General features: G+C 44.8%; 1 protein-coding gene across 1 annotated transcript; it reads left to right on the top strand.

Moving 5' to 3' along the window:
- The first annotated feature begins 1,390 nt into the window (after nt 1-1,390).
- LOC311144479 (transcriptional activator MN1-like) lies at nt 1,391-19,499 on the top strand. Its single transcript, XM_084180503.1, has 2 exons — nt 1,391-5,037; nt 17,874-19,499. Exons 1-2 carry the CDS (start codon nt 1,470-1,472, stop codon nt 18,077-18,079), a joined length of 3,774 nt encoding a protein of 1,257 aa, XP_084036629.1. The 5' UTR covers nt 1,391-1,469; the 3' UTR covers nt 18,080-19,499.
- Nucleotides 19,500-26,818: the final 7,319 nt, after the last annotated feature.

Raw genomic sequence — 26,818 nt, 5'->3', positions numbered from 1 at the left:
ACTATTGTGAGACGATTTCCCTTTGACTGAGTTTAAATTAATTTCCTACATCTCCATTTCTATCAACAATTAAGGAAATAACATAGGCTTAATTTGTACTAACATATGGGCGTTTATTCATTCAGAAATGTATGTGCTCTAAAAACACACAATTAGATTGATCTCAAATAAAAAACTAAAAGTTTAAATTGCATAGGCTATATAGATCATAAATGTAAAATACAATGGAGCAAGTAACACACCTGACATGGGCTCGAAAACACTTTATTTGAGAACGGCGCTCTCGTAAGATACACGACGTTACTCTCTCGTACTGTGTTTCTCATCCACATCTTGGACCACCTTAAAAGATGGTCCCTCCCTCGGCACTGGCGCTCCGCAGCCTCCGATTGGCGAGGACCTCATGGATGGAATTGGTTGCAGAAATGCAAAAGTTGTTGCTGGTTCCCTGAATGCGTTGATCTCACACAGCGCCAAGCGCAAGACAAGAGCGTGATCTATCTGTGAATCGCTCCAAGCTGGAATAGACCACACCAGACTCGGGAGCAGAAGGAGTGCGTTATAGCCTACAGAGTGAGAGAGTGAGGGAAAGAGCCGATAGAGGTTCCGCGCCTTCTGCGCGCTTGGAGGGCACATGACCAGGACCGGTTGGACTATGCTGTCAAGCCGCTCTGTGATGGTGGAGTGCGGGTAGTGCGTGCCGGAGGCTCCGGGAAACAGTGGCGCAAAAGCGGCTCTCCAGATAGCCTTCATGACTGGGCTGGATTTTCCCTCCGGACTTGTAGAATTGCTTATAGTGCAGTAATAAGACATTTCACCCAGAACTGTGGGAAGTCTTTTCTTTTGGTTGCAAAACAACGACCAATTAGAATTAATTGTGCAGGTTGCCGGTGGATTTCTACAGAATGGGATCTTGAAAGGACACTAAACTGTGCGTCCTGGGACATTTGACAACGAACTGGAATAATGAAGTGGACGAAGAAATAGTTCTGTGTTTATTTCAATTTTGATAAGCCTTGTGATCGTTGTCATCATAAATCAGAGAAGGTGTTTTATCAAGTTTGTAAAGAAGACATTTTCATAGAAAACTTTTGAAGTGAAAAACATTTTGTATTGTTTGTAAATTAAAGGAATAAACCAAACGCCTGTAGAAATACACGGGAACGAGCAAGGACAGACTGTAATTGCTTGCTTCGTTGTCCTCTCCCGTTTCTTTTCGCCACACTTTAGGGACAAGTTGGATATTGGAAAAACGATGAGAACTTATTGGGTGAGTGAATCGATTTAAGATCTACGTTTTAAATCAGAACTTTTTAAGATATCAAAATATCTGGCCTATTGAAGCATTCTCTTCTCTATTCGTTTTTGTCCTCTTTTTTGTGTGTGGAGATTGACGGAAAAAACAGACTAAAGCTAGACTGCCTATGCCAGGCGAGCTGGCTGTCATGCGGGATTGATATCGTGGAAGTATGTTTGGGCTGGAGCAGTTTGGTTCTCAGATTAATAGCATAAACCCTGGCCAGTCAGAGAGAAACATAAACCAGCCAAGACTGAACATGAGCTCCCATTACAAAAGCCCCGGCTTTCATACCGGAGGCCCACCTGGAGCCGTGGAGCCGGGCATGGGCCCTTTGAACGAGCCTCCGATGCTTGGGCTCAATATGAACATGAATGGGGAGCAGTATGGCAGCTTTCACCCGCGGGGCCACTCGGACATGCATGCAGGCAGCGGACTCCAACAGCAACAGCAAGGACCCATGCATGGATTTTTTAACAACCAGCAACCTCATCAAGGCCATCCCCACGGCCACCAGTCTCACCCTCACCAACACCACCCTCATTTCAATGGGAACTTTGGAGGCCCAGACCCAGCATCATCCTGCCTGCATGGTGGCAGATTGATGGGCTACAACAACAGTGGCATGGGGCCTCAGCAGGGCTTTGGAGAGGGGTTTGACCCCATTGTTGAGGGCCAGGCAGGGGATGGCTTCTCGCAGCAGCAGCAGAGATCTGGTAACATGTCTGAGTTCCAGCACAACGGCCCCCCTAATGGCAACCAGGCTGTCCCTGCCCCCTGTCTGCCCCTGGACCAGTCACCTAACCGGGCAGCATCCTTCCATGGTCTGCCCTCCTCTTCCTCCTCAGAGACCCATGGTCTGGAGCCTCGACGGATGCCCAATCAGGGTGCTGTGGAGGGATTAGAGTATAATTTCCCCAGCGAGCCCCCAACTGGACATTTTGAAGTACCTGTATTTTCCCCCTCAGAATCAGAGTCTCAACTGCCCCACTTTGGGACAGGAAGGCCTGTGGCCGGTGGCAGTTTCCCTGGAAACCCTGCCATGGCTCGGACACCGGGTATGCAGGGCATCTCCAAAGGGCACCAGCAGCCACCCCCACAGCCCCAGCAGCCTCAGCCTCCCCCACAGCACGGAGTGTTTTTTGAGCGCTTTGGGAATGGCCGTAAGATTCCTGTGGGGATGGAGCTGGGGGTCAGTGCTAGACACCCTCTCATACAGCAGCAGCAGCAGGCTGGTTTGATAGTGCGACAGAACTCATGCCCCCCTGGCCTCCCCCGGCCCCCCCAGTCTGAGCCGGGCTCCACCAACCCCAACATGCTGGACGGTGGCGTCATGATGCCTGGCCAACACAACCAGTTTGAATATCCTATTCACAGACTGGAAAATAGGGGCCTGCACCCCTATGGGGACCCCATGTTTAATATGCAACAGCCGGCTCCCCCTCCTCCCGCCCAACAGCCTCCGAATCAGAGGCTGCAACACTTTGACAGTCCTTATATGAACATGGCTAAAAGGCCCAGATTTGAGTTCCCTAACGCACATGGAGGGGAGAATTGTGGCACGTGGGGTAGTGGCATGCACAATGCACAGGGAATGGAGAACCACCTCTCTCCCTCAGCCTACCCTGGCCTACCTGGGGAGTTCACCCCACCTGTGACAGATGGATTCCCCCCGGGTCCACTCCAGCACGCTGGGCCTGAGCAGCAGTCTATGCAGCAGCGGCAAAACGCGGCCATGATGATCAAGCAGATGGCCTCTCGGAACCAGCAGCAGAGGATGAGGCAGCCAAGCCTGCAGCAGCTGGGTCACCATGGCGACGTACCTCCGGGCCCCATGGTTCATGGAGGCCCAGTGGGGAGCATGCCTCAGCCCAACTTTGACAGGGAGAATGGGGGCAGGATGCCCAACTTTGAGGGTCAGAACCCTCATATAACTCAGGAGAACTGGTTCCCCGGTTCCCACCCACCAGGAGAGATCATGTCGCGGCGTATGGGTGTAACGGGTGGGGAGGCTGTGGCCCATGACATGGGGCTGCAGCAGAACGGAGTCGGTATGATGTTCAGGCCGGGCATGAATGGGATGGGCATGCAGGAGCCAATGAGGATACCTGGAGATGGGCACGTACAGGCCCTCCACTCTCCTGGCATGCACCCCCAGTTTGGCAACAACATGGGCAATCTCTCCCAGATGCAGTCCCCCGGAGCCGGGGTAGGACACCCCAATGCACCATCAGAGAGGCGGCCGACTGACTTCCCTGCCGGGCCTCCCATGGGAGCTCAACCAACATTTCCTTATGGAGGGGCTAACCGTCAGGGGGCACCACATAACAATCCCCAGGGGGTGAACACCTCACCAGGGAGCTACCCTCCACAGTCTGAGTTCCCCCCAGGCCAGCGATCCTCTGTCAGTAAACTTGGGGCACTCTCCCTGGGGAACTTTAGCAAAACCAGCACTAAAGACAATGTTTTTGGACAGAGCTGCCTGGCGGCCCTTTCCACGGCCTGCCAGAACATGATAGCTAGCCTAGGGGCCCCCAACCTAAACGTAACATTCAACAAGAAGAACCAAAATGAGGGCAAGCGAAAACTGAGTCAGACGGAGCAGGACATTAATAGCAGCACAGTTAACGGGACTGGCAGTGCTGGTCCTGAATATTTTCAGAGCGGCACTTCCCAGAACAGCCAGATGCCTGGCACCGGGAATAGCAACATTAAGCCTGCAGGTCAAAACCAGACGTTGCAGGGGGAAGCCAGTGCCCTCTCCCCAAATTACAACATGGACGCTACCCCATGCAGTGAGGGGAAAGCAGCAACAGGGAATGGGAGAGGGAGAGGGAGGAGAAAAAGGGACAGTGGGCATGTGAGCCCTGGGATCTTTTTGTCCTCTGACAGCGGACACCCTGTTGTAAGTCCAGGCCAGCAACCCCCTTCAGCTGGCGTTGGGGAGAGGGGTGGGGGTACGCCCCATGAGAAACCCCTTCCATCCCCCTCCTGGGGAAAGGGAGGTGACCTGATGCTGGGGGACCAGGCAGACCTGATGTCTTCTCTGGACAGTGGCATTCAGAGTATCACCAAGTCTAACAGTAGCTCACCGCGTGTGGATCTTCCTGACGATGTCATCGCCCACTACGGCAACGAGGATGAGGTGTCCTCTAGCTCAGATGCAGGAGGTGCCCCTGCCTCCAAGCCCAACCGCAGCCCGCACATCACCGGCTCACCCAAGCTGCAGAGGGGGGAACACGGCCTGATGAATGGGCAGAAGCCCCTAGGCATGCAGGACATCACCAATCACACTACTTCGACACTCGAAAGCTATGGACTGAGTGCTGGTGTGGGGACAGGTGGTAACGGAGTTGGTCACCCTGGCACACCTGGGATGGAGCAGGTACGCACTCCATCCAGCACCTCTGGCCAGGACGACATCCACCCTCTGGAGATACTGCAGGCCCAGATCCAACTGCAGCGCCAGCAGTTCAGCATCTCAGAGAACCAGCCCCTGGCCATGAAGAATGGGAAGAAGAGTGGCGACTGTCTCTCACAGAATGGAGACAATGAGCTGGCGAGCTGCAGCCCGGATGCTGGGAAGGGCTCAATGGGCACTATTGACCTTGACACTCTGATGGCAGAGCAGCATGCCACCTGGTACGTGCCCAGTGACAAGGCCCTGATGGATGGGCCAGAGGATGACAAGGCCATGGCACCCTGGGAAAAAAACAAGAGCCAGAATAACAGCAAAGAAGGTAATTGAATATGCTCTATGATTATATTTCTCACTTTGTTTTACTATCTGATTAGTACTGTCTTATTACTGTATTTATATATACACACACACACACACACATACACACCCTTCTAGGCCTGTCACTCAACATATCAGCACATAAGCCCACTGTTGTTTTGCATGCCCGATGAGCAGAAAATGAAATGAATGCTAGACTAAAATAAGTCAGGACTTCCTTTGTGCGTGTAGCCTATGTCTGCAGTTATTTGGAAATCTCTGTCTGAGGATATGATTATCTCAGTAGGCTACAGTATGGTGGTATGGACGATATCATTATATACATTAATATACATTAATCTTTTTGATAAGATTATTATTTTAACTTGCATGAGTTGAATTGGAGATACGCAGGCTCGCTCCCTAGCAACGTCTTTGAGTAAGCAAAGCACTGTAGACCGCGGGAAGGGTTGTTTGTTAACTTCGGGGTTTTGTGAATTTTGAGAGGCTAAAATGTAAATGTTCTATGTTTCACATAGCTGTTCTGTGGAAAAAGATAGATCAGGTATTTGCTTGATTCGAGTTTTATATGTAGGCTAGAAAAATACATAAATAATGTAATATGTTTTTATGTGTGCCTATAGGCCTACACATGGGATAGGCTATTGGACCACAGTCTATTTAACTATTCGAATTTAAATAGCACTAATCAGGAAAACATTTGAAAACGGATTTATTGTAATCCTTAAATTATCATTTGGTGCGTGTTATTGTTTATTCTATTGTTGAGGGACTTCAAAAGAACAGCCCGAGAAAAGTAAACATTTCCTGTGGTTCTTTATCTGGGTTTTTAGGGTGAACAACTACACTGAGATGATTAATAGGTTTCTGAGGAGATGCGTTTTCACAGCGGGATTTCCCCTCCATACAAATCTGTTTGTTTTTGTTATTACTATGGGATAATAAACGGAATTGGAGAATGTGGATTGATTTTAGATTAGCCTACTATTGGAAAGGGCAGCATTGTCAGGATAGATGAAGAAGAGTGATATTACTAAACAAGAGTAGCCTATCTTAAGCTTTTTATTTCTCAACTTTTTTTCTGTAAATATGATGTGTCCTCGAAGAACAGATTTGCATTGAACATGGTAACATGATACTAATAGAAAATAATAATAATAATAATAATAATAATAATAATAATAATAATAATAATAATAATAATAATAATAATAATGGATTTGTAATAAACTTTTTCTAATTTGTTTAAAACTTTTGGTTTTATTGTATTGCCAACCAGTTTTTCGCCTAAATGATTCAGGAAAAACTAGGTTGGTCATGAGATACAAATGCTTATTTTTCACGAACAAATGTAAATTCTAGGAGCCTATACCACGAAACTGTTGTAGCCTATAATTTGAAGTGCTTGTTGAAATTGGTATAGTGTGATTAGAGACGCTGGCTGGCACTTTACACGTTTTAGGTACACGGTTTGAAAACCTGTCAATCAACGTTTGACATTAAACAACACAAATAATGTTCTCCTGTCTTTGGATTACCGGTCATACCTAAGGCGTCTGGTTTGTTTTAGTTCATAAACAGGAAATTAAATAACATGTATTTATTATAATAATAATAATAATAATAATAATAATAATAATAATAATAATAATAATAATTATTATGTCCTATTATTATTTCCTACTATAACACATGTTTTTAATTCAGTTTAATCCAGTGCTGAAGTTACTTTTTATTGACTGCTCCTCCATCAATCAAAGCCTACTTCAAATTAATATTTAAAAATTGAATTCAATATCGCTGGTTTTGTCGTATTTTATTTTTCTGTGCAATTGTAATGTCTTTTGTTTCTTGATATTTTTTTCTGAGGCCACTCTTTTTTTCTATAGGCATTTGAAAATCTATAAATAGATTGAAATGGTAGTCGGTCAGTACTGCAAAAGGCGGTAGGTCGCAGTGAGACGTTATTAAATCGCCACGCCAGAGACGAGCCAACAAAACTCATTTTATCATGTGAATAGGTAGCCCCCAGCGCGTATTCACTATCCCTTTGTTCTGGCTAACTGCGGGAGCAGAGAGGAGAGGGGGGCGCAGGGCACGGAATATGGAGTCAAAGCGCATTGTTTAGGAGGCAGAGCAGTCAACCAGACCAGGCAGCCACATTCTCGCTCTGTCCATAGTTCATTTTTTCAAGATCCATGTGTAGCAAGGCGCACTTATTCTTCAGAAAATGCACAGCAACAGCAACAGGGGCCACTTCGATTTTGTTAAAGTATTTCTCTCCAGTCTCTCCTATCCCCGCACATTTTTTCCTTCCTCAATTCCGCTCCTTGCAAGCACAAAACGTATGCAATTCGGCGCGATCGATAGCTAGTTAGCACAAATCACGGATCTTGACAGTTTCCATTTGAGTGCTGCAGACGGCAAAGATGAAAAAGGGTTGAGGTGTGTTGCTGGATTTTCAGATTGAATTGGATGGGTTTCAGAGACGCGCAAAATCCTATGCAGTCAATGAAACGCTAAGTTGCAGATAAACATAAATAGGGCCTTATGGTTTTAGTTGCATATATTCAGTAGGCTAGTAAATATTACCCCTATAGGCACAGTCGATTAACAGTTATATTCTCTTGGAAAATGCTGAAGGCCGGAATTCTGAAAGTTATTTTGGAAGATTTCATAGAACACGTGTCAAACTCATTCCATGGAGGGCCGAGTGTCTGCGGGTTTTCGCTCTACCCGTACTTGATTGACAAATTAAGGTCACTAATTAGTAAGGAACTCCCCGCACCTGGTTGTCTAGGTCTTAATTGAAAGGAAAAAAAACAAACACCGCAGACACTCGACCCTTCATGGAATGAGTTTGACACCCCTGTCATAGAACTTTGAACTTGAGCTGTGTAGAAGTGAAATAAAATATTGATGAATGTAGTAATATCTGTGGAAACTATTTATGTTTGTTTCTGATGTCTTGTTGCAAGTCCACCAGCTGGTTAACAGGTGAACACTAATAGTCATTGCCTGAGCCTGGAGTTACAGTGACAGTTTATCAAATCATTTATTTTTATTTTTGAATTGTCTTGTTTGTTATCAAGGTTCTCAGTACAATTCACAAGATAACTTATAGTTAGCCTATATAATAGTAATAATAATAATGTTGTAATGCTAATGATAGCTGGTCTACAATTTAGAAATAACACATTTTTTATCACACAATTTCATCATGTTCCTTTTTATTCCTGTATGATGTGGCTTATCAATAAAAATGTTTTAAGATCACACATTTCGATTGAGTACACAGCACATTTAGCTAAACGCACACATGGTCTGATCATATGGCTATTTTGTATTGAAGTTACATTTGTTTCTGCATTTTGCTAATTTCTCCATGTCACCCTCGGAGTTGATCATATGACACCTTTGTAGGTGTTGTGCACCAGTGGTATTGTGCACCACTAACACCAATTTAGTTTAATATTGTGGCAACCCGCTCTCCTGGTATCTGTCTTCATGCCCCTGTCCTAACCCCCATCACAGTGTCCTGAAGCTGGGGAGGAGGTGGGGGTCTGCGTAGGTCCTGACATCCTGGGAACAGCTTTAATAGTGGGAGTCCTGAGTGATTGTGTTACTTGGGCGCTTTATAGACTGCATTCAGTGTTTTTACTTGAAGTTGAGTTTAACTGCCCAATTGAGACAGGTGGGTTATGGGCCTCTGTTTATTTGGGGAGGGGGATGGTTGCAGTGACATTTGGCAATAGGCCTCCCTGTGTCTATAGCAGGGATACGGGTGGTAGTGGCATGGGGAGGAAAGGAGCTGTGGTGTTTGGGGCTCTGTGACTATAGGTGAGGTCTCAGCCAGTGCAAGAGTTGGGATCACAGAACAGACTGTATTCTCAGATACATTGTTAATGGAGCCAGTGGGTGATGTTTTCAGGCCAGAACTTGGTGTCAGAAGTGCCTCATAGGAATATGGAATTTGATAATGTTGTTGCATTATACAGGTAATTCTATAGCTTCTATGGTTTAACTACCATTACAATAATGTTAAAGAAAAATATGAGATTGAGGATAGATAATGAGAAAGTCCAGCTTGCCTGTTTGGGAGTGTGTTGTGTTGTATTTTCTGTGTTGATGTCTGTTCACCCTGTGTGTCTCAGCTCTCCCTGTATGAGTTCCCAATGTGGTTGTTTAGAGACTGATATGTTTGTCAGTAACTGCCCCCATTGGACCCATCCATAGCGTATCCTGTCTGTGTGATAAGCTACCATTCCGCCAAAGCTATTCACTAAGACATAGTAATGTCTACTGTAGGCATGAGGCCCATATATGGCCTCCATATGCCTGTGGTTGTATATGTGAAGCGAAGGAACTTGGCTGCGTTTTCACCAAAATTATGAGAATACATTTCCCCCTCCTTTTTTTCATCTCCTTTTTTCCATCTCGTCTTCTTATACTCTCTTCCTCTCTCCCTCTCTTCCTCTCTTCCTCTCTGCTCCTTATATTATAGCCAGGACCTGACGGTTTGTTCTGAAAGACCTGCACACTCTTGATAACAAGCAACTTGTCGCCCTAGGAAATGATTCAGTTGATTTTATTTTCTAGAGTTTTTGCTTCAGTTTTGACCACACAGTGAAAGTTGTGTTATTTACGGTGTGTGTTATCACTTTGTACATACTGTGCTAGGATATGTCCTCTGGATTAATACGCTGTCTCATGCAACAGAGTGACTGTTCTAGTGGTGGTGGAATGACTATAAATTAGTGCATGCGCTGGCTTGCTGTTGGCAGGTATAGGAGAGCAGTGGGTAGAGTGGGGACTTTTCCTGCTTAGACACCTTGATTAGGAGGCAATTTAATCCAGTGCAACAGGCGTATTGACATGCCACCTAAAGAGACCTAGGAAGAAAGGAGAATATTCCTATAAGACCACCCCACCTTCCCACCTCTGTTAGTTTATTGAAATCATACTTATCGTATTGACATTTCACTCCGGCGACAACTCGTAAATCACATGAGTAATTTTTATTTCCCTTTTTTCCTTTCTTAAAGCAGAAAATAGATGTGATTGACATTTGGTTGAAGGAAGAGAAAACAGCTTGGGGCGGTCCATGTTCCAGATCCCTCCTTGCAAGTCGTTGCGTATTGACTTCCTTAACAACACACAGCGTAGCGCTGTCTGCACTCTCCCATACTGCAGTAATAACAATCATTATCATTATCATAATCATAGCAATTAGCCCTGGTAATATTGTTATCAAAAGTGCCAATTCATCCTCTGGCACCTTCTGTGAGTTTACTTGGTTATTGACAGATACAGAGAGGCTAGTGAGGATACAGAAGGCAAGTGAGGTGTGTGTGTGTCTGTCTTTTGTGGTCCTCTGTAGCTCAATTGGTAGAGCATGGCGCTTGTAACACCAGGGTAGTGGGTTCGATCCCCGGGAACACCCATACGTAAAAATTTATGCACACATGACTGTAAGTCGCTTTGGATAAAAGCGTCTGCTAAATGGCATATTAAATTATTAAATTAAAATTAAATATTAATATTAAACATATTGTAGCTATAGCCGTAAACGGCGCAAAAGTGCAGACTTTGAGACATGTTACATTGGACCTTTTCACCTTTTTTGGTATAATATGCGTTTATTTTCTTCTGTCTCTTCACAAAGTAATTTCTGTCTTCCTTTGTGAATTGATCCCTAGGGTTGAAAGAATATCACACAATTCCTACACTATCAGCAAGAATCAGTGGGCATTAGGACTGCTTTCACCATGTAAGTGTGTGTGTGTTCTCCCTTACCCCCCATTGACAGTTTCTGGGGCTAAGACAAATATGAGATGCATGCAAATGAGCCTAGCTGCTGGAGGGACCAGAGGTGTATGTGTGTGTGATGAAGACATGGAAACTCGATAGTGTGGGTTTGTCAGCTGTAGACATAATGTTTGATTTATGCAGACTTGGTCACAGGCTTTTGGTTTCAGACCTTTGCTCAGGTGTATGCTGGAATAAACTCTCTCACTTGTAGTGAAATGGAAATAGTTCCTTGTACTCACACTTCTCTAAGTTCCAGCTCTGAGAATTTATCACAGTATGATAAAAGTATCTGACTAGTTATGTCAGGGTTCATCACAACTTATTTTAGCTTTATGTCAGTTTGGCCTGCTTTACGTCAGTTTGGCCTGCTTCAAGTACAACCCCCACTAGTATGTAGTAAATGCACAGTAGACCCCAATACATTTGTAATTATCAGTACTACTGATGACAAGCAGTTTTCCATGAGCTGCTAGCATGTATAATACCGGCCCAGCTGAGTGCAGTAGCAGCATAGTTAAGCTGTGGAGAAGTGTGTAGTCTTCTGTTTTATAGATATTGCAGCTCAGAACAGGACATTTAATGGTTTCTGCTTGTAGTTTTGAGTGTGTAAAATCTAGTTTGAATATTTTGTTTCTTCTAGATGTTACTGTGTATGTGTGTATCCACTGAATGCTGAGGCCTTTGCTTTGCAAGACATTTACCACCAGTGACAGTCAAAGGAGGCGTGTTAAAACATTTCTTTGTGACTGATGTAGAGAGAAAAGGTTGAACAAAGGTGCCAGTCCTTTTGCTAGCTGGACTGACTCTTCAAAATAGCAGCTCATCCGGTGTTTTGTTTTCCCTGGGGAAGAGCGCTGAAATAAAATCAAACTTGTCTGTGTGTGTGTGTGAATATTCCCCTTGGAATGGAAGGCTGAGTTTGTCTGGGAGATGCATGGTATGGGGGGTGGGGGGGTGGGCACCAGAGGCTCCGGTTGGCTGGATGTATGTGACACGTTTCCTAATGTCCAGGGTCTTAATAAGCCAGTGCCCAGAGAGACTGGAAAAGACTAAAACAAGGCATCTACTATTACTGTAGAAAATTATATATTTTTGTAGCTACCAACAATCCCTGTAGAGATGATTTTATCATAGTTTGTGAGAAATGCAAGTTGTCTTTATCAATGAAATAGACTATAATCCTTAACACTCCCTCTGTTCAGCAGAGGTGTACCATGCTAACGCTACTATGCGGTGTGTGTGTGTGGAGGTGTTGTCATGCCGCCAGCAGCAGTTATGTTATTTGGCATACAGGTAGTCGTCAGATGTCTTTAATTCGTATTGAAAAATTGACAAATGAGTTCTGACACCAGAGCTGTTTCTCTTGGGAGAGAGGAGGAGAGACTGATCGAGTGCTAGCGAAAGCGAGAGAGATGGAAAGAAGTTTCCCTTTTTTCTGGGAACATCTTAGGTTTCGACTTGCGAGGTCGAGCAGGATGGTAATGGCTGTCATTTGCCTCACTGTAAAGAGAGAAAGAGAGAAAATAAATCTTAAATTTTCTCCCCAGTTCCATCCTCTGGACTTTCCTCATTTATGTATTTTTTTCAGGTCAGTTTAGATACTTGGATGTTAGAAACAATAGTTCTGATTTTTTAAACAGCACATTTGAGTCTTTTCAACAGTGGAACTGTCATCACTAAATCTTAATACTGTCATTATACTACACAGCACTATGACTTTTAACTCAATAATTATAGAGATTTTGTTTACAGTTTTATCATTGTGTTCTTTTAAACATTGTGTTGTTATCTTGGAAATGGAAAAGGATTGGTTATATTTAATATAAAAAATTATAATTGTGCAACCAGTGCTCATTATTTTGAAGACATTATTATGTAAATTTTCAAGTAAATCTTTATTTTCTTCAATCAAGGGTCAATTAATTAATTAATTAAAGGATTATTATTATTTCAGGCAATTATATTCAGTCATTTGGATTTCAAGTGGTAAACAATTTCTATCACATAAAGACATGAAGAGAAAGTGTAACATTCCTTGAATTGACCACCTAACGTCCCATATTGAGGACTAGCTGAAATATGGATTGTATGTTAAATGTTGTGGCTGAGCAAGTCAGCCCCCTAAACCCCTTCCGATCCCCCTCCTCTCCCAGCCCCTCCCTAGCAGATGCTCCTAATCCCTACATTTCCACTGTTTTCATGAGTGGTAGGGGTTTCCAAATGGGACAAAAATACATAAACAGAGTGTGTAGTGACGGGCTGAAACAAAATAGAGAGCGAGACGTAGATCAATATGTCACCTACTTGGATGACATGGATGACAGGTCCTGGACATGGTTTTGATTTATGCAGGAGGTACTAAATCACTTCCTGTGTTCCCTTTTGTGTCTAGTTTCCTAAGCGCGTCTTGCGGCCTGAGGGGAAGGTGTGTGTGTACGAGGGGATGGCTGAGGGGAGAGAGTGTACTAGAGAAGGGGTGAGGAGGAGCGACCGGGCCAAGGCCTGCCTGGGCAAGTTTTTTTCCTTCTTGTTGCAGGCCAGGGAACAGAGAGGAAATTCAAACCAAAATAACCCCTGTGCCCTTGCTTGAGAAATGTGCCCTGCTCCATATCCACCCTTCTCTGAGGGGAAAAGTCAACCTGTGGCTGTGGGGTGGAGTGGGGGTCGGAGAAGGCCTCCCATGCCATACTCCCTCACCCCAACTACCAACCCCCCAGGCCACCATCAGATACCTGGGTCATACCTCCAGTAGTTCAAGTATTCCTCACACACAAATTCCTGTTGCCACTCACCAACCTAGTTGAAAGCAGATAACTTAATGATTTTGTATATTGTTTTGTGATTGTGATTTAATGTGAAGCCTTATTGCTCTGCTGGTCGGTCTGCTAAGTGCAGTAGCTAGTACCTGAGGCACCGGATCACAGACCCTGCTCTAAGGTACCGTGAGTCTTCAGGAAAAGTGTTAAAGTCCTAAATGACCAACCTTTCAAGTATGCTGTATAGATAACATAAATATTACATCATTTTTCTGTGTTCTTTACCATCACTCCTTAGATTGTCGAAAAAACAGATTTTGTATCTGTGCATTGTGATGTGTGCATTGTGCTCCCGAACTTAGAATCTTCTCCCATGGTGTTAGTTTTTATCATAGAGATCCTATTAAATTACATTAGTATTCTAATTTCTAAATTCTATGGTTGTTATGCTAAAGGAATCTGACCTGAATTCACTCACTGTCATAGGAGCAGCCTCTGGGTGTTTTTATCAGAGAGCGGTGAGGGCTGATTGGGCTGGTTTGTGTTCAGTGAGGCTGAGGTCGAGCCCCGGGGAGCACGGGGTTAAAGGTGAAGTGTCTTCATGGAAGTATAGCTTGGGATCGAATGGGCAGAGGGCTGCCGCATGGGATACTGGGGCCTGGGAAATCAATATGAAGGCTCTGTGAAATTCTCCGGCTCCGAAAGAGAGACCAGCGAACATGAAGACACACATACACACAGTCTAATTTAGCATACACTTTATTTCTAATGCACACACCTGCACAAGGACTTGGCACACAATGTACATTTAGCTAATACTTCATTTTCAAATGCATTTACAACATAATAATTACCATTATCGTCATCAGTTTACATTAATCGTTTAATAAAATGTTTACCTTGACATTTATAGTTAGATTGTGAGAATATTACATTTCTTGTCGTTTAATAAGGATTCCTTCCCAGTGTTGTTTACAGACTTAGAGAACTGATGGCATGACGTGCACTAGATTCAGGCCGTCAGCTCTGCGACATATTGGTGTCAGCCAGACAGAGAAACGGAAACAGAGCAGTGTGGAAAGCGTTGTTCATCTGTGTATATCGTCACGAGCTGTGTCTGTGTGTCTGTTAGACGGCTCTATAAGCCTACGTGGAGGAGTCACACTGTAAATCACACGGAATTACATCACTTTTAGAAAGAGTAGAGGAATAGAGGTGTATAAAAAAAACGGAGCGTTTGAATTGCCATGGTTATCTTTTCTGACTTGTAATATGGTTAGGGATATTTAACTGTATTTGTGGTTCAGCTTAGTTGGTTGTGGTGTTATCGTTTTCTTCTTTATTGTGTGATGATGCTAAACATTCGTTCTCCCACATGAATAGTCTATCATTGAGATATTACTGTGGATATGAACAGTACACTGCATGGCAAAATAATGCGAGTCATTGAACAGCCTTAACAAGGTTTTATTGAAAAAAGATTCCACAGCTTGTAAAATGTCACGGTGATTTGGGATTTAGGCCTGTGTGATGTAGAATTTCACACTGCCGTTTCCACTTTTGAACAAATATGCTGCCGTGGATAATGCTTAACATTTAAGTGTAGCGTGTAGATTTTCCACCAAAATCCCATCTCTTTCGGCTCCCAGGGTATTACCTAGAAATATCCACAGATACACTACGATTGCCTGGCTTACTCCTTAAATGGAGAGCTTTGTATTTTTTCTAAGAAAATGTAAAAGGCCAACATTTTTCAGTTTGTAATAATACAATTTGAGAGGTACAGTGTTTTGATTATTATTTTTTTATTTTTTTTACTTGGAAACTGATGGCAATCACTACATTGTAAATTATTATTTATGTGAAAGTATTTTTTGTGAACAGATATCATTGGTAATGCTAATGTTTTTTATTTTGATAAATAAAGTAACGTGGTCACATGAACTCACATCTGAGCATGGCTCTGGGACAGTGGGAGTGGATGACAGTGTGTCTGTGTATGTATTGAGTATGAGTAAGCTCTGTGGATGCTTTTACTGCGTGTTTACAGTCCTTGTCCTTGCATGTATGAGGCTGGGGGCCATGTCTGTCTGTTTTGGGACCATGCAGACTGTGTGTGTGTGTGTGTGTGTGTGTGTGTGTGTGTGTGTGTGTGTGTGTGTGTGTGTGTGTGTGTGTGTGTGTGTGTGTGTGCGTGCATGTGTGTGGAGCGGCAGCTGAGGGCTGGTGTGGATATGGCAGCAGTGGCGGTGGTTGGCGGTGTGTTTTCTGGCTGTGTTGTCAGATTGCTGTGTGTCAGCAGAGAGCCAGGGGAACGCTTGGCTGCCTATTCAGGCCGGTGTGGACCCTGCTGTGCCCAGCTACCATGGGCTGTCGGCGGGTGCTGGAGGGCACAGTGCTGGGGGTAGGAGGAAGCACGGGGAGAGGGGTTTTGGTCCAGGCTCACTGAGTGTGGGTGTCATCCATGCAGAGGTGTATGGCAGGTCCCTCTGGCAAACGCTGGCCCTTGCCACCGTCACCACTAATCCCCACACCCCACACTCCGTCCCCTCCCCCTCTGCCTTCCTCTCTCCCCCACTGTCGCTCTGCTTAGTCTCCAGAGTCCTTGGGTGATTTGTGGGGAGGAGGAGGGAGAGAGATGCGGGAGCTTGGCTGTGTGACCTTTTACCAAATCCCTCCGCTTTTCCATTCCAGTGGTCGTGGCCCAGACAGGCTGGGGGTCAGGGCTGCCTCACTACCTCCCTGCCTTTCCAGCCCTAGCCTGTCCACCCTGCCTCCTTCCCTTCACTCTGTCCTGCCCTGGCCTTGTTTCTCTGGCTGTGTGTTGTAAACACTGTGTCATAGTTGCTCCAGGGAAGCAAAGGGAGGGAGAAATATATACAGAGAGAGTGAGAGAAACCAAAAAGTATTTAGGAAGAGATAAAAGGAGAGTGTGACACAGAGACTGTTTTGAGGTCAGAGTATTTTTTAGCGTCTTCTCTCTCTTTCTGTTCTGTCACTTTGTTGAGTAGAGAGGTGTTCAGAACAGAGTAGTGGTGGTGTGATGTTCAGGCCCTGTGCCTAGAGCAGAGTGTGTATCATAGTCTCTCCCGTCTCTGACGCCTGTACCTCAGCATGTCTGAGCTATTTAGAGCCTGTCTGTCTCTGCGGCTACGCTCCCACTAAAAGACAAACGTCTTTGTCGTTGCAGTAGTAACAACCTGGGGCTGAGGAACACAGCAGAACGGTGTTTTGAGTGCTAAGGACAGATGGGAATAGCCTGATTTGATTTTTACAGCAGGTATCCACCATGTTCACACACTCTTTTTATTAGAATGCTCAGAGCGTGCTTGGAGGCAGACCCCAAACGCATGATGCAATGCTGTAGTCACCAATGGGGCTTACTGAAACCAGCGATAGTAAGAGTCTGACAACCGCCGCTCTCTTTTCCTTTTTCTTCATCTTCATCTCCACCTCTAACTCCTCTCCCCTCTCTCCTTCCTGCCCCTCCTACTCTCTCAGAATGCTGTGGGTCTATATCATGGCAGATGACGTGTGACGCCGTGCTTTTGCGTATAATTTAGCCTAGCACTTTCTGTCCTCGTCAATCTTCCTCTCGCAAATGTTTTCTTACACGGCGCAAGCGATTTGACTCGGAGGATGGGTTATACATCTCAACCGTCAGCGTTCCCCATGTCCCTCTAGAATCGCACGGCTGATTTTGATACAACCTTCGATAAAACTATTTATGGATTTTCTGGAAGCTTGGTGCTTCCATTTAATATGTGTTTGACACCTTGGTGACGTGGGGTCGATACTGCAGCAGGGTCATTATACCAGTAAATTGGGTCATGCAGAGTTAAAGGTCAGCCTCCTCACAGCCCTCTGACCTCATGACCATAGGTTAGGGAGGAGCGTTCCCCATTTGCACGGGTGACCGGGACTGAATGTGTGTGTGTGTGTCTGTGTGTGTGTGTGTGTTTGTGTGGTCATCACAGGCAAGAAGAAGGTGGGGGATGGGTTTAGAGCATTGTCCTTTTTCAGCCAGCAGGGTGGGAGAGGGAGAAGGAGATGTGTTTTTGAGGTAATTTTACTGCACAGATTTTGAGTGGGATGTGAGAATTATGATCTAATTTATATAAGGGATTTTATGATTAATTCTAGTGTTGACATATTAACCGAATATGTTTATTTTGGTTGCTGATGATTAATTAATGTATCCTTAATGTATCCTTAGTGCTGGCCCACTCACTAACCCTCTCCTCTCTCTGTGTTTGTTTCTCCTGTGCAGATTCAGAGCTGTTTCAGAGTAAGGCTGGAGTAGGGGTCCCGGGGCCCGGAGGGGGCAATGGGGGGAGCCACCTGCAGTGCCTGTCCGTCCACTGCACAGATGAGCTGGGGGACAGTAAGGGCCGAGGGGGGCCCGTCTCCTCCTGGCGCTCCCTGCACTCGGACATCTCCAACCGCTTTGGGACCTTTGTGGCAGCCCTGACCTGAACACAACCGAGAGAGGGGGAGAGAGGGGGAGAGAGAGGGAGAGAGGGGGAGAGAGAGGGATAGGGGGGGGGGGAGAGAGAGAGAGAGAGAGAGAGAGAGAGAGGGGGAGAGAGAGAGAGAGAGAGAGAGAGAGAGAATGACGTAAAGGTATTGATAATGATGCGACTGCATTGGCTCTCGCCTGTTCAGGGAGAGAAGGACATATACAAGCTCATTCACACACACCAACTCACACACACTCTTGGACACAAACACATACACACTCACTCATGCATCGCTGGACTATACAGCTTGGGCTCTATTCAGTGGTGCCCACATCTGGAAAACCTCAAATCAATTATTTTAGTTTTCTGTTGTTTTTGGAAGAAAACAGGAGAAATATCAATGGAGGAAAGGAAAAAACTAAAACAGAAAAAACAGAAAGACAAAATGTCCTTGGCTGTATTGGGATAGCAGTGTTGAATCTCTGTTCAGTTACATTCTTTAGAAATGAAAGTAGTCTCTTAGTATTTGGGAGCTCTGTGATTAAAACCCCATCCTCACCAGCTGTACCCTGTACTTTTACCTCCTAGCCATGGTTCTCTCTGTGGGTTGGAGGTGGTACTACCCACCACACCTGCCCCCAGCCTAGTGTATAGATCACTGAGCCTGGGCTTGGGTATGGCCTCAAGCAGAGCCACCCTGACCCATACTGAACCATTGAGGGACTCTTTGTCAGCCAGAGTTTGGAGGATATGTGTGTGAACCAGACCTTCCTCCCTCCCATGGCTCTCAGGGGTACAGGGGGAGGAGAGCAGCCCTCTCACCAGGACCTCTCCCTCAGGCCTGGGAAGCCCATTGTCACCCAGAGACAGAGGAACCTGATGAGATTTGGGCCCTTTGAGCCACCGTACCTCACAAACTCACAGGCCACCCTCCTGGTCCAATAGAACTGGCCTGGACCCTGAAACAGGGGGAGGAAGAGTGGGAGGGAGATGGAGAGAGAAATAGTTTATTTTTGGTGTGGGTATCTGCAAAAAGGGATTTCTGAATACAAATTCCTCTCTTTCATTTATTTCCTCTTCTATTTAGCTTGGGCTCCAACACAGTTATACAATACAGCCAATGTAAACTGTAGGGGAGGTCAAGGAACCATTTAATAAGGGAATTGAAAAAGGAATATTGGTATTGCACATGTAAAATAAGAGAACATTTGCTGTGTGTTAGGCAATCTTGTAACCTTTAAATAAAGCTTCTGTTGAATTTGAATTCCTGAAACAATAGATGGAGGCCTGTGACGGCATCTTACGAACTGTTTCTTTTTTGTTTTCTTTTTTTAATAATATGTAAAGTGCAGTCGTCTGTTTTCCTGCATATTGTATATATCTGTATATGTTTTATTGAGTAACTAAATAACAATAAATATGACGTTAATGGTGAATTTTATGATTGCTTGTTTCTAATCATGTTGTGCCCTTACATTTGTCTGTCATAATAACAGTCACAATTTATGAATGAAAATAACATTAATACTGTATAATAATAGAATAATGGAAATATCGCTATAGTCTGAAGATATCTCATATATACAGTACCAGTCAAAAGTTTGGACACACCTACTCATTCAAGGGTTTTTCTAATATTTATTTTTTACTATTTTCTACATTGTAGAATAATAGTGAAGACATCAAAACTATGAAATAACACATATGGAATCATGTAGTAACTAAAAAAGTGTTAAACAAATCAAAATATATTTTATATTTGAGATTCTTAAAAATAGCCACCCTTTGCCTTGATGACAGCTTTGCACACTCTTGGCATTCTCTCAACCAGCTTCATGAGGTAGTCACCTGGAATGTATTTCAATTAACAGGTGTGCCTTGTTAAAAGTTAATTTGTGGAATTTCTTTCCTTCTTAATGCGTTTGAGCCAATCAGTTGTGTTGTGACAAGGTAGGGGTGGTATACAGAAGTTATCCCTATTTGGTAAAAGACCAAGTCCATATTATGGCAAGAACAGCTCAAATAAGCAAAGAGAAATGACAGTCCATCATTACTTTAAGACATGAAGGTCAGTAAATCTGGAAAATTTTAAGAACTTTGAAAGTGCAGTCACAAAAACCATCAAGGGCTTTGATGAAACTGGCTCTCATGAGGACCGACACAGGAAAGGAAGACCCAGAGTTACCTCTGCTGCAGAGGATAAGTTCATTAGAGTTACCAGCCTCAGAAATTGCAGCCCAAATAAATGCTTCACAGAGTTCAAGTAACAGACACATCTCAACATCAACTGTTCAGAGGAGACTGCGTGAATCAGGCCTTCATGGTCGAATTGCTGCAAAGAAACCACTACTAAAGGACACCAACAAGAAGAAGAGACTTGCTTGGGCCAAGAAACACGAGCAATGGACATTAGATCGGTGGAAATCTGTCCTTTGGTCTGATGAGTCCCAAATTTGAGATGTCTTTGTGAGATGCGGAGTAGGTGAACGGATGATCTCCGCATGTGTGGTTCACACCGTGGAGGAGGAGGTGTGATGGTGTGGGGGTGCTTTGCTGATGACACTGTCTGTGATTTATTTAGAATTCAAGGCACACTTAACCAGTATGGCTACCATAGCATTCTGCAGCGATACGCCATCCCATCTGGTTTGCGCTTAGTGGGACTATCATTTGTTTTTCAACAGGACAATGACCCAACACATCTCCAGGCTGTGTAAGGGCTATTTGACCAAGAAGGAGCGTGATGGAGTGCTGCATCAGATGACCTGGTCTCCACAATCACCCGACCTCAACCCAATTGAGATGGTTTGGGATGAGTTTGACCGCAGAGTGAAGGAAAAGCAGTCAACAAGTGCTCAGCATATGTGGGAACTCCTTCAAGACTGTTGGAAAACCATTCCAGGTGAAGCTGGTTGAGAGAATGCCAAGAGTGTGCAAAGCTGTCATCAAGGCAAAGGGTGGATACTTTGAAGAATCTCAAATATAAAATATATTTTGATTTGTTTAACACTTTCATGATTGCATATGTGTTATTTCATAGTTTTGATGTCTTCACTATTATTCTACAATGTAGAAAATAGTAAAAAGAAAGAAAAACCCTTGAATGAGTAGGTGTGTCCAAACCTTTGACTGGTACTGTATATCACAGAAATATTCATTGTGACAAGTTTGTCTGGGGAGGTTGTGGACTCTGTAGTCTAAATCAGCAGCATAAAACAACACAAAGTAAACTGGCATAAGGATATTATATAGTATAGTAGTATATAATAGTGTCTTTCTCTCTCTCCTCTCAGCATTTTCTATAGGCCTACCTCATTGCCTGTCTCCCCCTCCCTCTTTTTCTTCTCTGCCCCCATCTGCTTCTCTCTCTCTCTCTCTCTCTCACTCTCTCACTCTCCCCCCCCCCCCCCCCCCCCCCAGCCCTCTCTCACTCACCTGCTCTTTATGGGCCATCTGCATGGATGGTTAATGGTAATCAATAGCTCCCCAGTGTGCCAGCTCTGAGGTGGAGACGTCAATGCTGTCTAACAGGACTAGTGATCAGCCTGCATCACCGCCATCGACACACACGCACACACACACACACACACACACACACACTCACACACACAAACAATGTATCGGCCTTATACAGCTTATGTACTTGGAATAATGCACTCGTACACCAACACACTCCCTGCATGCAGCCCAAAAATATGTGTGAATGTGAACTGTGCTCTAATGTATACGCACACACACACTCACTCACACACACACACACTCACGCACGCACGCACACACACACACACACACACACACACACACACACACACACACACACACACACATAGATGGATGTGGAGATATTGATCAGTGTTTGGGTGAGAGTGCCATTTAATGCATTCATGTGTTATTGTGCATGCGGCTTATGTATTATTTTTAGCAGTGTCAATCCACATTGCGTGTCCCAATACAGCCCAAGGCTTATTAAAACTTGTTATGGTATTTTTTGGACTAGTATAAAATAGGGTTCAACTCAACCTTGAGTGTCTTCAGAGGTGTGTGTCTTTAAGATAAGGATCGCCCGTCAGCTCTTGATGATACTGGTATTTGGCAGTATTGTTGACGCCTGACGCTTGATAAGTCCAACCCTATTCGTCAGGGTTGGGTGACTGCTTACAGAATACACAGCATTTCAAGTGCTTCTCTATTTTTGACTAAACCTTGAACAATGCTTTTATGCTTTGTGTTGCTTCATGCCAAGATGCCAGATTTTCTGGCATCTGTCTGTGTGTGCCAGCCAGCAGACCTGTTTCATACCTGTCTCACCTTACTGTACCTGTCTGTCTGGTTTACCTGTCTCTCCTTACTGTACCAGTCTGTCTGGTTTACCTGTCTCACCTTACTGTACCAGTCTGTCTGGTTTACCTGTCTCACCTTACTGTACCAGTCTGTCTGGTTTACCTGTCTCTCCTTACTGTACCTGTCTGTCTGGTTTACCTGTCTCTCCTTACTGTACCAGTCTGTCTGGTTTACCTGTCTCTCCTTACTGTACCAGTCTGTCTGGTTTACCTGTCTCTCCTTACTGTACCAGTCTGTCTGGTTTACCTGTCTCACCTTACTGTACCAGTCTGTCTGGTTTACCTGTCTCACCTTACTGTACCTGTCTGTCTGGTTTACCTGTCTCTCCTTACTGTACCAGTCTGTCTGGTTTACCTGTCTCTCCTTATTGTACCTGTCTGTCTGGTTTACCTGTCTCACCCTACTGTACCTGTCTGCCTTGTTTACCTGTCTCACCTTGCTGTACCTGTCTGTCTGGTTTACCTGTCTCTCCTGACTGTACCTGTCTGTCTGGTTTACCTGTCTCTCCTGACTGTACCTGTCTGTCTGATTTACCTGTCTCTCCTGACTGTACCTGTCTGTCTGGTTTACCTGTCTCTCCTGAATGTACCTGTCTGTCTGATTTACCTGTCTCTCCTGACTGTACCTGTCTGTCTGGTTTACCTGTCTCACCTTGCTGTACCTGTCTGTCTGGTTTACCTGTCTCTCCTGACTGTACCTGTCTGTACTGGTTTACCTGTCTCTCCTGAATGTACCTGTCTGTCTGGTTTACCTGTCTCTCCTTACTTAACCTATCTGTCTGGTTTACCTGTCTCTCCTGACTGTACCTGTCTGTCTGGTTTACCTGTCTCTCCTGTCCTCGGGTGGCAGTACAAGAGAAGGTCACTGCCCAGGCCATCCCTCCAGGAGAAGGTCTATACAAAGACAATATAAAGATTGGCAGAAAATGATTCTCCAATAGAAATCCCGATCACACTTGTAGGCGACGTTGGCTAGCTAAGCTCATGCGCAGAAACACGTAATCGGGTCTAACGGTCGTCTCGTGCCTAACTGTGCATGTGCAGGCCGTCAAATCAAAGGCACTCCTTCGATATAAAGTTGTTTTTGACTAAAATGAAAACGTGTCAGTGAGGTTGGAGTAATAACATGTTCAACTACTTAAGACATTGTCTCAAGTCTAGGTTGTGCCTTTAGATTTCGAGAAAATTAACAACTAAGGAATAATTTTTCACTTCTCTCATTAACCCCAAACCCCAAACCCCGGCCTGGTCTGCTTGGTCTGTTTCGCAAGCATTCCCGGAAGTCTTGCAATGTTGTGCCTCTGGGGTTTAGAAACTCTGTGGTCTATCGTTGTGATCGCCCCTAAATGCCAAGGCTAATGTTACGACACATTTCATGGCTCCACTCAGATGAAGGTAAGATCTCATGAAATTAAACACAAACTGCAGTACATTATATATAACCAGCTGATGGTAGATGAGGGAAACACAGCAGCCCAGAACATGCCTCATGTCTCAATGACGTTAGCCCAGTGGGACACTGTGGGAGAGTGGCTTGGGATATTGGCTGATGTCAAGATGTATGGGTTTCCTTCAATGGTCTGGCTGCGAAGCGGCCATCTTGGGAGGGAGAGAATGCTGTGTGGTAGCCTGAGAACTCCTGTGTTTCCCAGCCAACACGCATCTAAAGAATAAAAATTTCAGACCATCCATGAAGACCATCCATGAAGCCAAGGGGCCATGGCCACAGACCAGAGCCCAGCCAAACACTCTCCTCTCAGGCAGCTCTCCATGCACTCCTATAAATACATCTTATTTGTTTAGAGGCTATATGCATCTTTGGGAAAATACCACTGTGTTGACATAAGTTCACCCTCCCTGGCCCCCCTCTCCCTCTCCTCTCTCTTCTCCCAACTTTTGAACCTTCCAGTGCCTGACAAATGCTTGACCACTGAGGAAAGAGAAATCGAGAGAGAGAAAGAGAGAGAGGGAGCAGGAGAGAGGATGTACATGGATAAAAATTAGATTGACCAAGGTAGAGGGAGAGAGGGAGAGAGAGAAAAATGGAGGGAGATTGAGAGGACGAGAAAGAGTCGTCCTCTCAGAGGCCTCCACTGTCTTTACGCCACTATGGCATCCACCAGAGTACTCACATACACTGGGGCTCTAAAGGGCCTTTGTCCTGTAAAGATGGGGTTTGGCTGATTTGGGGCGCTTGTGGATTGGGGGGTGGGCTGGGGCTTGGCGTCGTACATTTGGCTCCCACATCTCCATCATTGGAATGGCACACTAGTGGGGGTTTTTGCAGAGGGATTTGCAGGAGGGAAGGTCGAGGGGCGAGGGGGCTCTGGTTTTTCGGGAGAGAGGTTTGGATATCTTCCAAGCAGTGCCTTTTTGCTTTCAAGAAAGCTCCACTTGTGTAAATGTGCTCTTTGTCCCTTGGTCTATTGTTTGAACAGCATTGTGGACTTTCTGTGGGAGGCACACAGGGGCCTGGGGGGCCAGAGAGGGAAGGAGGGGGGCACAGCCTTGAATGGCTTGACTGAGGAAGATGGGCTTTTGGAGGGACCAAGGTACGGCACTGGAATGTCCTGATCGCCATACACGCATGCACACACGCGCACGCACACACAAAACAGGGATGAAGAGTTGGGGTCAGGGCAGGACCTGGCCATTCTGCCACCCGAGGCTAGACAAAAAATTGCTGCCCCCAATAGAATAGTCCCAGTAAGCAAAATGACGTTGAAAAGACGTTGAAAATACATATTTTTCCAGACGTTAAAGTTAGGTTCAATTTAGGTTCTGATTAAAGGTGAAAATAAGTATTTTCCAGACATTGAAAATACATATTTTCTGGACGTTGAAATCAGGTTAATTTTCGGTTCTGAATTAAAGTTGAAAAGACATCATTTATAGACATATATGTTTGGGCCAAATCAATGCTGGCCCAGACCGGATAAAATCGGAACTAAACATACACGTCTGCAAAAAAATATGTTCAAAAGGCGTCATCTTCGGTCCATGCTTACTGAAGTATAGCCTACAGTGTCACCTGAAATTGAATTTTAGGAATGCCCAACTATGTGGTAGGCACAGGAGGTTGGTGGCACCTTAATTGGGGAGAACGGGCTCATGGTACTGGCTGGAGTGGAATCAGTGGAATGGTATCAAATACATCAAACACATGGTTTACATGTGTTTGATGCCATTCCATTTTCTCCGTTCCAGCCATTATTATGAGCCATCCTCCCCTCAGCAGCCTCCACTGGTGGCCATTTGTAAAACACCAAAAAAGACATCCGGTCCGGACAGGACCACAAGAAGACGTCCAAAAGACGTTGGGGTCGGTTCGTGCTTACTGGGGAGTAGTCTACCATGTCGGCCTGCAATGGAATTTTATGAATGCCCATCCATGTGGTAGGCCCACCGTTTGTAAAACAGGCCGTTGCATTGGCTTAATAAGTCCTGATTCCTGTGACTAATCAATTTGGCTATTTAAGCTCTGAATATTAGCTACCCAACTTTATTTGGAAGAGTTATCCTGAGCCTATTTGCAATGCGTTAACACAGCGAGCTATGATAAGCTCTTAAAAAATTTATGGACACAAACTTGAAACCACTGATCATGACAATTTAGCTCACTAGATGAATATCCTGGACAGCAGTTGTGAGTAGCCTGATTGTCCATTCCATATTGTCCATTTTACTTTGACCTGACCTGTTTTTAAGATATGTTGTTTGTTAACATGTCAGCGGCGCATTTTTTATTTGATTGGGCGCCATTTAGGTTAGGCTAATTGATCGGAGAAACCGGCATGATGTAAAAAGTTTCAGTCACATTACATTGTCATATATTTTATCTCCAGCCTGTAGGCTACAGAAAAGGCCACATACTATTTCTACCATATGCTATATCTGCTACGTGATTTATGTAAGATTCTTTTTTTGACGGAATGTTGGTGGAGTGCCGCAGCGATGCGTCTCTCCAACAGCACCCTGGAGAGGCGCACTGGGAATGGACAAGATATATATTTTGCGTCCCTGCCTTTGACAAGATGGGCACTGCTTATTACAGGGTGGCATCAGCGCTCACCTAACACACAATGTCATCTCAGATCCAAAAGAAATAGACAAGTAAAAGTGCAGCAGCAGAGAACATTGAGGCAGAAGATTGAAAGTACAAAATTCCCATTACCTCAGGCCAGAATTCCAGACTTTATCAGCTAGTAACAGATGACAGGAGCCCAGCGCTCTGAGGAGTGTTTTCCGCTGTGGTCTTCACCTCCTATGGTTGGGATGAGGGAGCTGGCTGCCTGGATCCCCCTATAAAGGGGATTCATGACGGAGCTCAGTGTCTGGATCATTCCTCTAAAGCTACGATCACGAATATCCTACCAACGGGACATTAAAAACTGTAACATCTTATGTTTCACTGA

This window comes from Coregonus lavaretus (genome assembly GCF_964263955.1).
Source record: "Coregonus lavaretus genome assembly, chromosome: 17".
NCBI lineage: Eukaryota > Metazoa > Chordata > Actinopteri > Salmoniformes > Salmonidae > Coregonus > Coregonus lavaretus.
Note: the sequence above shows the minus strand (reverse complement) of the source record. Positions and strands in the feature narration are given on the sequence as shown.